Raw genomic sequence first — 13,895 nt, forward strand, 5'->3', positions numbered from 1 at the left:
CAGGGGTTTTGCCTCAGCAAGGACAAGTAGCACACACAGGAGCTATGTGTAGGGAAGGTGAGTCTTCCTGACCACCAGAGAGCCAATTGCAACATCACATCCAGAGACTCACCCCAAACCACTGACATACTTAGAACCTCAGCAGAGGCCCAGCTACCACACAATGACCAGCTATGACCAAACCAATGACATACCTAGAACCTCAGCAGAGGCCCAGCTGCCACACATGACCAGCTATCACCAAACCAATGACATACCTAGAACCTCAGCAGAGGCCCAGCTGCCACACAATGACCAGCTATCACCAAACCAATGACATACTTAGAACCTTAGCAGAGGCCCAGCTGCTACACAATGACCTGCCATCACCATACCAATGACATACCTAGAACCTTAGCAGAGGCCCAGCTGCTGCAACACAATGACCTGCCATCACCATACCAATGACATACCTAGAACCTTAGCAGAGGCCCAGCTGCTGCAACACAATGACCAGCTATCACCAAATGCCACCAGAGAAAGACATTTAGGGGAACATTAGATACCATCATTGGCATATCTCTCAATGCAGTCTTTTTGACAGAGTTTTTCGGTGAGTTTATAGGCATTCAAAGAGAACAATTGAAAACTAAAAGCATCCCCCCCCCAAAAAAAACCCACAAACAAAACCCATCTCACTGCTGAACCCAGCTTCTCTCATTCTCATTCTACAACACCAAATCTCATGTGACAGTCTCCTTTTCCCAGTGTGTTTGTAGAGAACGCCTCCCTACACCACCACCAGTAGTGAACTGGCTTTCATTTTGACAAGTAGGAAAAGCCACTAGTGAAAGCCTTATTGGTACGAAGGCCCCAATTGTGTCGGTTGCTCATATCTGCCCCTGCTGTTACAGCACACCCCTTCTCCTATAGACAAAGGCTTGTTTGGTAGACTGGGAGGAGGGAGGGCTTGAGAGAGCTTTTTCTACAGTCTTTATTATAATAAAAAGCCACGACGACATTTACTTTCTTTCTCTCTGTTTTCAACTCACACAAGATTCTTTTTAAAAGCATTTTCTAAAATGTGCCTAAAGTAATCTTTTCCACAGGGAAACACAAACCCAACAAAACAGCCCTTTGTTTCAACTAACAGTTAGCAAATAGAAAATAGAAATACCTGGCACAGGAACTTGAGCTTAAGGAAGTTGGAACAGCCAAACTAACCTTTTCACATGGCCCCCACTTCACCCAGGAGGGGAGCTGAGCACCCACTAATGGATCCCAGCATGCCCTGCAGTGCCAGCTGCCATGACGTCACTGGTGCGGCAGCCAGCGTCTATAAAAGCTCTCTCCTGGAGGCACCCTAGAAGAAAGCCAGGCATTCTCTTCTCCCATGACAGGTCTACACTCTTCCAGCTCTGCAGTCTGCAAAGCATGCTGGAGCAGTGGTCTGGAACTCCCACAGGGCCCCACAAGTGCGTACTGAGGGCTCAACTCCATTGCTCCTTGGCAGGGATACTAAAGGCAGGGTGGATACCTTTGGAGGAACAAGTAGTGTAGGCCTTAGCCCTCTTTTGAGTTACAAATAGTAAGTCTTTGATTAGGGAACTCTAAATCCTCTAGAAACCAACTGACTGAGCCTCACGTGGGACTCAGTTTTCTTATCTGAAAAGGTACAGTTCACCTGGAAGGGCTGCTAGGAAAAATCAGCCTATTGTTTTGAATCTAAACATTTACAGTTTAGATTCAGGGCAGCTTCTGTGTTTTATGTCTGTAAAAGCAGGTGATGGCACAAGATGATCACCAACAGCTGGCTTGTCATCACCCCACTGGTAACTGACCCCTCAACCTTTCCCCCCAAAGCCTCCTTACACAATTTCTTTTATATCTACCTTCTTTATCACATACTCTCCTGAGTCTATGGTCTAAGTATGTGATGAGTTGTGACCCATGGAACACAGATGTTTGCTGAAAGATGTTTGAGACATTTGCACATTGATAGTTCAAATTAAAAGGGATTTATCCAAAGCAGGCATGGTAGCACATACTGGGATCAGTGCAGAGAGAACAGAGACAGCAGGATGCCTGGGTTTGCTGTCCAGTCAACCTAGCCTTTTTTAGGCGATGCAGGACTACAGGAGAAATCCTACCTAAAAAAAATAAATAAATAAAATAAAATAAAATAAAAACCAGATGGACAGCTGTGGTAATTTGAATGTAATTGGCCTCCATAAGCTATAGGTAGTGGCAGTATTAGGAGGTGTGGCTTTGTTGGAGGAAGTGTGTCACTGTGGGGGTTGGCTTTGAGGTTCCCTATGCTCAAGCTATTTCCAGAGAGACAGACCACTTCCTGCTGCCTGCAAATCAAGATGTATTAACTCAGATTCTGCTCCAGCACCATGTCTGCCTGCAAGCCACCATGTCCCACCATGAGGATAATGGACTAAACCTCTGAAAATGTAAGTCACCAATTAAATGTTTTCCTTTGTAAGAGTTACAATGGTCAAGGTGCCTCTTCACAGAAATAGAGACCCTAAGACAATGGCCCTTGCAGAATGACATCTGAAGTTGTCCTTTGGTCTCCATATGCGTGCATGCATACATGAACATGCGCACACGTGCACACGTGCACACACACACTTACACAGACGTGAGTACACACATACAAAGAGATGCGTAGACAGAGCCATTCCTCCCTCTTTAGCAAGATTTTATTATGTCCATCCATGACTTGTGCCACCATCACACTCAGGCCTAAGCACCTGACTTTTTTATTTGTTTGTTTGCTAATTTATTTATATGTTGGTTTTTCAAGACAGGGTTTCTCTATGTAGCCCTAGCCATCCTGGAACTCACTCTGTAGACCAGTCTGGCCTCAAACTCAGAGATCTATCTGCCTGTGCCTCCAGAGTGCCTCCAGGGATTAAAGGCATGCACCTCCACCACCTGGCTAGAAGTTGACTTTTCAACATCTAAAAACATAGAACTATTTAGGAGAAATGGCAAACATCAAGAGATATCCAGGCCAGATGATTCCAAGTGAAACTCCTCATGAAACTACACGAAAACCTCTACGCCTGATGATCTTACACCAGTAACTCACCACTTCCTGAGCATCTCCCAGCCAGACTGAGTTTAAGTCTCAGGTCAGCTAGAACCATTGCTCTGACTTCAGGCCTGTGACATCTCACAGCACCCAAATCACCTCACCTGCATTGGGAAGACAACAGCAATATCTTTTGCAAAGAATTACAGCGATAATTAAATGAACTGCTATGAGAATTACTTTAAGCACACAATACTAAATAAACATTAATTAGCCCACTGCCAAAATAAGAAGGCTGCTGCCCTACTACAATGCCTAAGTTTCAGTGGCTTGACAAAACAACAGAAAGAAATGGCTGTTTCTTTTAAGCTCTATATGTCCAATGTAGGTCACCTGTTGGGGAGGTGGTTCTGGCCAACACAGCTGCTCAGAGATTTAAATGAACAGATTCTTCGATATTCTACAATGCTGGTCTTACAATAAAATGCACTAGAGTTTGACATGCAGAAGAAAAGCTATGGTAAGTCTCAAATCTTTTTTTTTTTTTTTAACAGATTAAGTCAATTTATTAAACAGTTGACTTAGGCATCCGCAATGGTGACTTCAACCTCCACGCCCGGCTCAATACTGATGGACGTAATCTGTTTAACTATCTCAGAGGGGCTGTGCAAGTCAATGAGGCGCTTGTGGATTCTCATTTGGAAACGATCCCACGTCTTGGAGCCTTCTCCGCATGGTATTTTACTCGTAGTGATCTTCAGGGTCTTGGTGGGCATGCGCACGGGCCCCTTCACTTTCAGGTTCTTCTCCTTGGCACCTCTGATCAGGTTGGCACACACCTTCTCCAGCGACTTCACGTTGCGGCTGGAGAGCGTGATCCGGATTCGGTGGATCGCCACTTCGGGCTCCACGGGCGTCTTCCCGGTGTCTTTGAAAGCCATGGCTGCGATGCTGGCTTCCTGACTGACTTGTTCCTCCGCGGGGAGCGAACAGCGGTGAGTCAGGACCGAGCAGGCCGAGCGGAGCTCCGCGGCGCACACCACCATGCCTCAGAAAGAAAGCAGTCTCAAATCTTTGAACCAGAAATATTGAGATAATTTTTCTCCTACTGAATTAACAAAGCAGAACATGTGCAACTTCAAGACAGACAGGAAGTATGATTCAATAAGAAAGGCAGAAGGAGACGAGAACCAGAAATATTAGCAAAGAGGTAATACTTCCATAACTATCAGTTTAACAAGTATGCCGGCCCCAAAGCTGGGTACCAGAGACTCAAACATCACCCATTTCCCCTTGCATGCCGAAGCCTACAAATGAGTAGGTCACACATGTAAATAACTCTGGGTATAACATGTTCACATTATATACCCTGTTAGTTTATATCCCTTGTAAACATCTGACTTAAATCTCTTGGGATATCTGTATGGATCCTGAAAGAAGAATTCATGTCTAAGACTGAGTCTGTTGAACATCAGAGTGCCATGTTGTTCAGGAACTGCATCAAATCCAGCCCCTAGGAAGCCAGCTAAAGGGTCTTCTGGAGAGTGGTCTAGCCTGAATCAGGAAAACATTATACCCAATGAACTGCTTTCTTTCCACTTGGAAAAACCAACAGACAAAAAAGCGTGTGTGTGTGTATATATATATTTGTGTGAATTTTCACGTATGTGTGAATTTTCATGTGTGTATATGTATGTGTATAAATTTCCCTGTGTGTGTGTGTGTGTGTGTGTGAGAGAGAGAGAGAGAGAGAGAGACTTCTGTTGTTTTGGAAGGTATTATTGTAAACAGAAAGAGCAATGTTAAAAATGCACTTAGGAGCTTCAATAATGTGCAACAATTTTCTTAAAACTGAAATGGGAGGAAAAAAACAACTGAAACATGAAAATGTAAAACCCTATTACCCGCACCGCACTCTGTAACATCCCACTTGCCGTCATCCCGAACACACGTCTTAAGTGTGCTAATTGGAGAGCGTGTGCTGTGTACACCGCTCTGTTTTCACGGTGACAACTGCTCTGCTCTTATCAGTAGGCTCAGTACCAAGAGGGGAATCATTTTCAAAATTCAAAGCATTTTGATCTGGTTGTGTCACCCGGCTGCCTGCACTCAGCTGGGATTTTGTCTTGGAGTGAAAGCACGAACATTGCAGGCAGTGGTGCTGAGGCCAGAGAGGGGAGAGTGTCGGTGAATGGTTAAGGAGGAACAGAATGGCTGAACACTAAAAGCAATAGCAAAGTCTGCCAAGTTGTTTCTTCCTTCAGGAGGGCACATTGAATATACCACAAATGTTTACTGAAAAGAAAATCGTTAGCTAATAAATCCCAGACAGGAACATTTTGTCGGCATAAATACCACCCAGGAAAACAAGCAGAGAGGCTTTCTCAGTTTACACTCATCCCCTGCAAAATGACAAAAAACCTTGGGTAGATGACAGCTGATGTGTGGTCTGGCAAATGACTCACATCTATGAAAAAGTCTCCAAAGAACGGGGGTTGGAGGAAAACTAGTACATGCTCTGGGGAGTCACTCCTGCTCCATGTAACAGCCACACCCACTGAACCGAAAAGCCAAGATACCTGGGTTCAGCAGAAGGAAGCTCCTCACCGTTCTCCTACGTGAATGGTATTTCTAGATGGTTTCCACATAGAGGCCAAGACTAAAGGAAAGCTGCCAGCATTCAAACAGAAACAGAAATGCAAATCTCCAAGTCAGAACGCTTTTCAGGGTGACAAATGGGTGGTTGGGGTCAGCCCTGCCCATTTCAGCTTTCAGTTTGGTCTTTGGTATAATAAAGATTCAGCATTTTAACCAACCAGAGATTGTCTAGGATAAATAACTACAGGTCATATTTTGATTACCGTCATCAACACAAGGTAGTGGAGCAAGCATAGTGTTCATACAGCCCTCTCCTCCACACATGAGTTTCCAATGGGGATTCATGACTGGGGGGACTTTGGACCACTGAAATTGCATATACACACAGTCCAATGAGAATGTAATTTGTATATGTGCCAGGGGTTCACAGATGCTCCAACTGGTCTTTGGAGGAAAGCATCTCCATTTCAGATCTTTCCACAGACTCTCGTCTTCTGTCTTGTAAATGGATGTCACACGGGTTGATCTGGTACTCCCCTGCACAAGCCTGCATGGGTTACAGCCACAGTGGCTCATGTCTAAGAAGCTTGAATTTTCCCAGGACTCTGACATTACCACAGACTGTACCTATATGGTCACCCCAATCATTTCTTCCCTATTATCTCTGCTTCTACCTAGGTTTAATGTTCCCCCAGAACAGAGCCACGCAGAGATGGATTGCCCCTGTAATCAGATATAATAGTTCAATTAAAATGACTAGATATTGGGGACTAGCTATAGGCACATGTTGCCCCATCTATCCCTGACCATACGGAACACAAGTCCCCAAATTGCAGAGCCTGACAATTCATCTCTAAATAAAGAGGAAAACACAGTCGACACAGGTAATCGGGCTCTGAAACAAAGTGTGTGTGAATAATGGCAGCAAACAAACTATAGATTCCAGAGGCCCTGTCAATAATTGCCAGCTGGGCTCCCGCTGCACCATTTAACTGTAAATCCATACTCACTAAGAATTGCATCACAGATCATAAATACCTCTTTCTATCATGTCACCACATCCAGCGCTGCCCTGGGAAATCGTTAACTGGCAAAGAAAGTTTGCCGTTTAGAAGGAAACAGGAAAGAAACACCCGTCTCTGCATTTCCTACTCGTGGCCAAAAGAGCAGAAAGAAATCTCTAAATATATATATTTTAACGCACAATCATAAATATCTACCAGACCCACGGCACATGCTCATTTGTACCAGGCCGCTAACTTTTTGTTTCATGACACATTGACATGCTTGACAGTTTTTCGAAGCATTTATAACTGCAGCAGTGTTGATCTTATTTAAAGAGAATATTAAATCAAATCCCTTGTCATCGGCATAAAATCTCCTATAGCACCAACAAAAGGCGGCTGTTTTTATTGATTCCTTGATACCAAAGATGCAGAAGGCAGACGGATGCTGCTCTGTCTAAAAAAAAAAAAAAAAAAAAAAAAGGAAAAAGAAAAAGTCACAATTAAAGTTCCATGAAAACTATTAGTCACTGGAAAGGTCATTATCGACTTTTAATGGCATCCTAAAAGGAAACAATATGCTTAATTTTAACATCAGGAACAAAGACAATGGGATACTGTGTTTCCAGAATGGGCATAAAAGAAGGTAGCAAGAAGACTAAACTCAATACTTGACATATCCAAAGGCAACGCTAATGAAGTCTAATTCACATCATTCAATGCATTGTCTGCATTTGTGATAAGGGGATTTACTGAGGAAGAGAGAAAGAAAAACAGATGCAAACAATCAGCTATACTGGGTTTCGCTGACATATTGCATCTTCTGGAGGGTCCAGGCTGGAGGTGGGATAAAAGCGAGAGATGAGGGATGCAGGTCCATCTCAGACGTGAGCACCACTGTCCTCCATGGCCCCTTGGCTTTCTCCTTTTCTAGTATGTTTTCTATGTAAACAGATGTGCTATCGCATGTTCCCCCTGACTGCAGGAGGCACATCCGTCTGGGTTGCAGTTTTCTTAGTCCTAAACTGAATGAATGCTACCGAAGGCTTTGAGTCAACATCAACTTGGAAGCCCTCAGGGGACAGGACAAGTATTCACTGCGCAGTATCAGCTCAGCACTCTAAGAAGTGAAAATAGATCAAACGCACCCCAAGAGCACCACAGGAGGGGCCTGAGTTACCACCAGTGGACTCCCATGCTTGACCTCGGGAGAAGCTAGCTGCTGCCTGTCTTTAAAGGTGAGAACATGGTTGTGGGAATGCTAAGAGTGCAAGCCTGACGTTCAGTCCCCTCTATGGCTCCTCAAACACAGAGGCCTTGGATCTCTCCTGAAAATCTCCTACTCACAAGGCCATTTCCACTAAATGCCTTAAATATAATTATCTAGTGAGGACTCCTTCAGAGCAACTCCACTCACACAAACAGCCATGCACCACACTGTGAGGAGGCCATCAGGCGAGTAGTGTTTGGTGCCCACAAGATGGCTTAGTGACTAAAGGACTTGTCCCAAAGCCCTAGGGCTTCAGTTTAGATCCACTAATTTCACACAGAGCCAGATGTGGTGGTGTGTGCCTGTAATTCTCGTATATGAGATGGGAGGCAGAGTCAAGAGAGTCTCCAGAGACTTGCAGGCCCGTGTCACTATGACTAGCCTGTCACACACTACAGTACCACTGAAGAGACTCAATCTCAAACATGGCAGGAGGTAAGGACCCACATCAAAAATTATCCTGGCTTCCATACATGTCCAACACCATGGCATGTATACCCACAGTCTGTCTGTCTCTGTCTCTGTCTCTCTCTCTCTCTCTCTCTGTTTCTCTCTCTGTCTCTCTGTCTCTGTCTCTCTCTCACACACACAAAGATTTTATTAAAAAGGAAGTCAGGGAGTATACTATGGAAGTTACACAGGAACTTGGGCCCTGGACTGAAAGTTATGGGCCTCTCTGAGCTACAATAGTTTCATCTGAAAAATTCTTGATACAGTCATCTGAGAAATTGTTGATACACTCATCTGAGAAATTGTTGATACGTTCATCTGAGAATCTGCGGATACATCCCTTACAGAAGAGACACAGGTGTTAAACAGGTGGATCCCTGGTAGGGTACCACCACTGCCTTTGCTGCAGTAATGAGGTCCCTCCTGCAAAGGCCTTTCCCCAGAGTCACAGAGGAATCCTCCTTTCTTGTACCCTTCTGTAGACATTTCAAAGATACCTCAAACAGAACATGTCTGAAATCTAACTTATAATTCTCTAAGAACACTACCACCAATCCTTGGTCCTCTTCCTGCTCCTTGTATAAGCGAATGTCCTTCCCACCGCTCACTTAATAGACCACGTTGTATGAAAGTGCTGTTTATGAAATGGCAGAGCACCGGCAACTTGGTAAGATTCAACTTGATGATTATAATAGCCAGAAACACCTATCACTTCTTCAACTCAAACACCACCAAGTTCCATCATCTGGGCCTTCTCCTAACACCTCCACACCTTTGCTTCTGCTTCCATTCTCGCCAACATGGAGCAAATCCCCACCAGTTCTCTCTCAGATACTTCTGAGAGCTCCTCTATCTGTTGGGAAGCCTGCTACCCGGCCACAGCCACTTCGGCTGGTTAGTTTTGACTGTCAACTGCAAGCAACCTAAAGTCACCTGGGAAGAAGGAACCTCAAATAAGTAATTGCCCAGATAAGACTGGCCTCGGGACATACGTGTCTGTGGGAGGCTTTCTGGTTAATGATGGGTGTGGGAAGGTCCAGTTCATCATGGGCAGCACCATCCCTAGGCAGGATGGATAAGAAAGCTGGCTGAACATCAGCCACAGAGCAAGGCCAGGAAGCAGCCATCCCTCCATGGTTTCTGCTTCAGTTTCCAGTTGACTTCCTGCCCATAACTCTCACAGTGATGATCTAGAAGTATAAGTCAAATAAACCCCTTTCTCTTTCTAGGGGATTTTTGTCAAACTATTTTATCACAAGAACAGAAAGCAAACAAAAGCATGAGCATATAAACTCTAAACCTGACTGTGCTAGCTCTTTCTAAGACACCTCAGTAGCTGTATGTTTCTCACTGAATAAAGATCCCAAGCTCCCAGTGACCTCCCTATTCTCCCATATTCTGTCCTGGCTTCCCTGCCACAAGCTCCCTGTTCTCAGTACTCCCTCAACTTCCCAACATGCCAAACTCCTCCCTGCAGGATTCTCGGGTTCTGCTCAGACCATCTCCTCTTCCATCTCAGGTATCCCTGCCACGGGTAGAGTGCACTTGGTGAGAACTCACGTGGTGTGGCCCTCGACTCGGTACCTTATTGCTATTCCTTGAAACCCTCAACAACTCATAAAGCAGAGGGACTGAGTTTTCTTTTTAATGGCACTCTGAAAATTATATAGCAAGACCTATCTTGGAGGAAGCCTTGGAGGAATTCTCCTAACAATTCAAATACCTCTTTCCATCCATCCTAGGACCATGGACACACCCCCTTGTACCACCTGCACAGTCAACATTGTCATGTGAAGAGGACTGTTCGAGTGAGTAGCTCTTGAGTAGTTTATTTTCCTCACTAGAATGCAAGCTCCTTGAAGCCAGGTCCAGTGTCAGATTTTCAGTTGCCCACACGCTTATCCATACCTCCCAACACAATCAGGCCATGCGTGGCAGCTGACTGAAACAAGGCTCTTGGGGCTTCCTGTCACTCTAGTTCCATCACCGTGCATCCTGAAAGCTGAGTCTCCAGCAGGGAAGAGAAGGAAACAACACAACTCGGGGATGCGAAATTCCCACAGAATCCCTACTGACATCACACCCATGATCAGGTGCAGCTTTGCAGGCAAGGCTTTGTTTTGGGAATGAGGACAGTTCACACCTTTGCAGCTAGGACCCATCCAAAGCAGAGGTCAGGAGAAGGTGGATAAACGAATCTGCTGAGATCAAACCGGCAATGGAAATTCAGGATGGGCAAGCATCCTGATCCACTGGTCTCTTTGTAGAGCACAGTCAATTTATACTGTGAAAAAAGCGTGGGTCCAGGTCTGAGACTCACATTTTCCTAGAAGCAAACAGTGACACAGTGACGAGGCGGGTGAGGGTGAGGTGGCTCACGTGATTTAAGGCTGCTTGCCATGCCTGAGGGCCTGAGAAGTAACCTGACTTCCTCAAGTTGTATTCTGACCTCTGTACACATGCATGCATGTGCGCACACACACACACGCGCACACACAACTAAATAAACACACAAAAAACATTTAAATCGATGATTATAATTCTTCACCAAGTCTTAAAATTGTCCCCCTAATTCTGTAAACAACACAGAGATGATTTGTTAATGTGCAAAGAGTACGTGAGCTCAAGGCAATGCCCTCCTGTCTTCCGGAACCATGTGTTCAGCTGTGCTGCTGAAAACGTGCCCTGATGTTTTCACACAAGTACTCGACAAGCAGCCTCACCATTTGTGCAAAGCACTCCCTAGCACTCACAGGGTGTGCAAAGGGATCTCCACCGCTTTTGATCAACCCCACCTCAAGCAAGAGCTTGGACATCTCTGCTGATGTCTTCCAGCTTGAACTGTGCCAGAAAGATATTTCCCAGATGAAAAACATGTATATATTTCTCCAGAAGATATGGCTGCCTCAGCCACAGCTCTGCAGAAAGAAAGTGTTGATTTTCCTAGGAGCTGCGGTTTTTATTGCCTAAACTCACTGAGACGAAGGTGAGATTTCCTCCAAATAGAAAGAATGCCCTTAAAAATGAGTAATTCACAAACGATCACATACTGTGTGTCTCTGTAACAAGAACCCAATTGAGCAACAACAACACACATACACACACACACTCACACATACACTTGTTATGAGATCCAAATGCTCAAAAGCTGCACTTAACTCATTACTCAGAAATATATCCAAGTTTTGAAATGAATAGCTATTTAATTTGAAATAGGAGAAATGGCATTCCTTTGTTACGCGCCCCCTGTAAAATCAACAAAAATGTAGGTATATTATGTGTTCTGGCGAAGGTAGATCAAAGCGAAGCCGGAGCATGATTCTGCCCCATTCCCACAGTCTCCCATATGAGTTCTTGTCATTACATCAATTTAATCCCCTGCCATTTCAGGCCGCTGTTCGTCAGGCTGAATGAGATGCACAATAGCTGGTATTTAATGTGACGGCGTTCCTTTCTCCAACCCGCCTCTTTCAAGCAGAAGTTTGTTGAATGTCCAAAATTCCCTTTACAGCTCATTTGAGATGCATAAACAATCCCAAATACAGAAAGGAAGAAAAATAATAATTTGCCATTTTAAGAAGCTTGGTTGCTGCAGGGAAGTATTGAATTCCAGGTGCCTTGCTGCTGCCTGCCCAGTGATGCAGGCCATTCAGTCCACGACTCACCAGGAATGCCTGGGGTAGCTATGGCTCTGGCCCTGTCCCACTGACTATATCTCTGGACTCCTCAGCAGGGCACTATCTCGCCTGACAACTCCAGAGGGAGAAGGTGGCTGCTTCTCCCCACACCGCCTCTTCCCTGGGTGAACCCTGGCCGTATGCAAACTGCCGACTTCATCCCACAGGCACCCTCACATGACCAAGACTTAGAGCACACTCAGCCACGGGACTGGCCTCTGGCTAAAGTCACAAAGCATTGAGAGGTGAGAACACGCGTTCACTCACTCTCGCAGGCACTGCCAAACTCAAACAGGTGGAGGCCGGAAGGCATTTGGGGGAAAACAAAGGGTGTATCCATCCTTCCTGGCCACTTTCAGATTGCCCTAAAATCCACTGAGTGATGTCTCTACCAGCAGTGTTGTCTCTGAGTGACAGGAACACAGAGCTAGAAAGCTACACATTCACAGCAAGAACTATGCACCCTAAGAATCACAAGGTGGATTCGAACACTTAAAATAAACTGGCTATGGCTAGAGGGGAGGTCCCAGCACAGCGCAAACAAGTCACATCCCCTGATTACATGTGATCCAAAGTCTTCAAGTAATCAGGGGAACTCAGTGTTTTTAAAGTGGGTCTCACTTGTCAAAGATGACCCTCTGTGATTAGCCTGACTCTGCTCGATCATCCTGCATCCCCTGCACTCGGGACTGTGTCAATGAGACACTGTTGTGCTAAGAAGTCTTCCTGTAGACATGTTCACCAGTTGCTACAGACAGACAGGGAGAAACTCCATGGCCCTTTCAGAGTGTTCAGAGCTCATCTTCTATGTGCAGAGAAGACTCTTCTTGCCGAGGCCTACCAGCAGTTTGAGGACCCAACTGCATTTATAGCACACATGCGCAGTGAACACTAAGCTGAAGAGGTGATTGTTGGCCACCTGATGTCTCAAGGTTTACTTGATATTTAAGAGAAAGTAATATGGCCAACTAAAAATACCAGTGTATCCCTCAGAGAGAGAAGAGCCATCTTAAAATTTCAGTAAGTAAAAATTCTAATAAAGAAAATAAGGACTGGAGGCCCAAAGTCTCTGTAGTCGGCTATACTGTGAAGTAAATGGCATCAAGTCAGGCTTTCTTAGCCTAAAGTAGATCTCTCTCTCTCTCTCTCTTTGTCTTTCTCTCTATCTTCTCTCTCTCTCTCTCTCTCTCTCTCTCTCTCTCTCTCTCTCTCTCAGACACACACACACACTCACATGCACACAAACACACCTTTTTTTCTAGACAGTTCTATATATTTGTACTATAATAATGTCTCACACTGAGTTACACTAAATAGAAAAGGACAGTAAGAAGATCATGAAAACTCCTGTTTCTGGAACGGTGGGTTCTAGAATCACTGATCTCCCATTGCTCTCCTTACACAAGGCCTCAGAATCATCAAGTCTTCACACAGCCCCAATCAACAACAACACCCAAGTCTAAATCCACTCAGAACCTTTGTTAGCCACCAGGCCAAATTCTTTGTCTAACTCAGAGACACAGAAGTGTCCAGTCCTTTGGCCAACCTCCACCATTCTGATCCTAGCTATTATTAACTGTCATGCTCTAATTGTGATCTTCACATTTCCTTCAGTCTTGTGTGAAGTTGAGAGACTCTACATCTTAGATGACCACCCTACATGAAATATGTCTCAAGTAATGGTAGCCTAACGAATGACTCCCTTAAGGACAGACTATTTGGGGACACATTTACATTCCCCAATGGCTTCTCAACACCATGGTATGTTTGAGCTAAAGAGAACCACTGTATACTTAGTAGGTGAGGACTCAGAAGCCCTGGAGGTTAAGGTACTTGGTTCTGGTCTTCTGGGAAGTGCTCACTCTCCAAGT

At 44.9% G+C, this 13,895-nt stretch overlaps 2 protein-coding genes across 2 annotated transcripts in view; both read right to left on the minus strand.

Moving 5' to 3' along the window:
• Lrmda (leucine rich melanocyte differentiation associated) overlaps positions 1-13,895 on the minus strand; it is a 1,017,760-nt gene that overhangs the window by 647,583 nt on the left and 356,282 nt on the right. The gene's annotated exons all lie outside the window — the stretch shown is intronic.
• On the minus strand, positions 3,607-3,966 carry LOC130885024 (40S ribosomal protein S20-like). The gene has a single exon (XM_057786395.1). It carries the CDS (start codon positions 3,964-3,966, stop codon positions 3,607-3,609), a length of 360 nt encoding a protein of 119 aa, XP_057642378.1.

The sequence above is a fragment of the Chionomys nivalis genome, chromosome 12 (genome assembly GCF_950005125.1).
Source record: "Chionomys nivalis chromosome 12, mChiNiv1.1, whole genome shotgun sequence".
NCBI lineage: Eukaryota > Metazoa > Chordata > Mammalia > Rodentia > Cricetidae > Chionomys > Chionomys nivalis.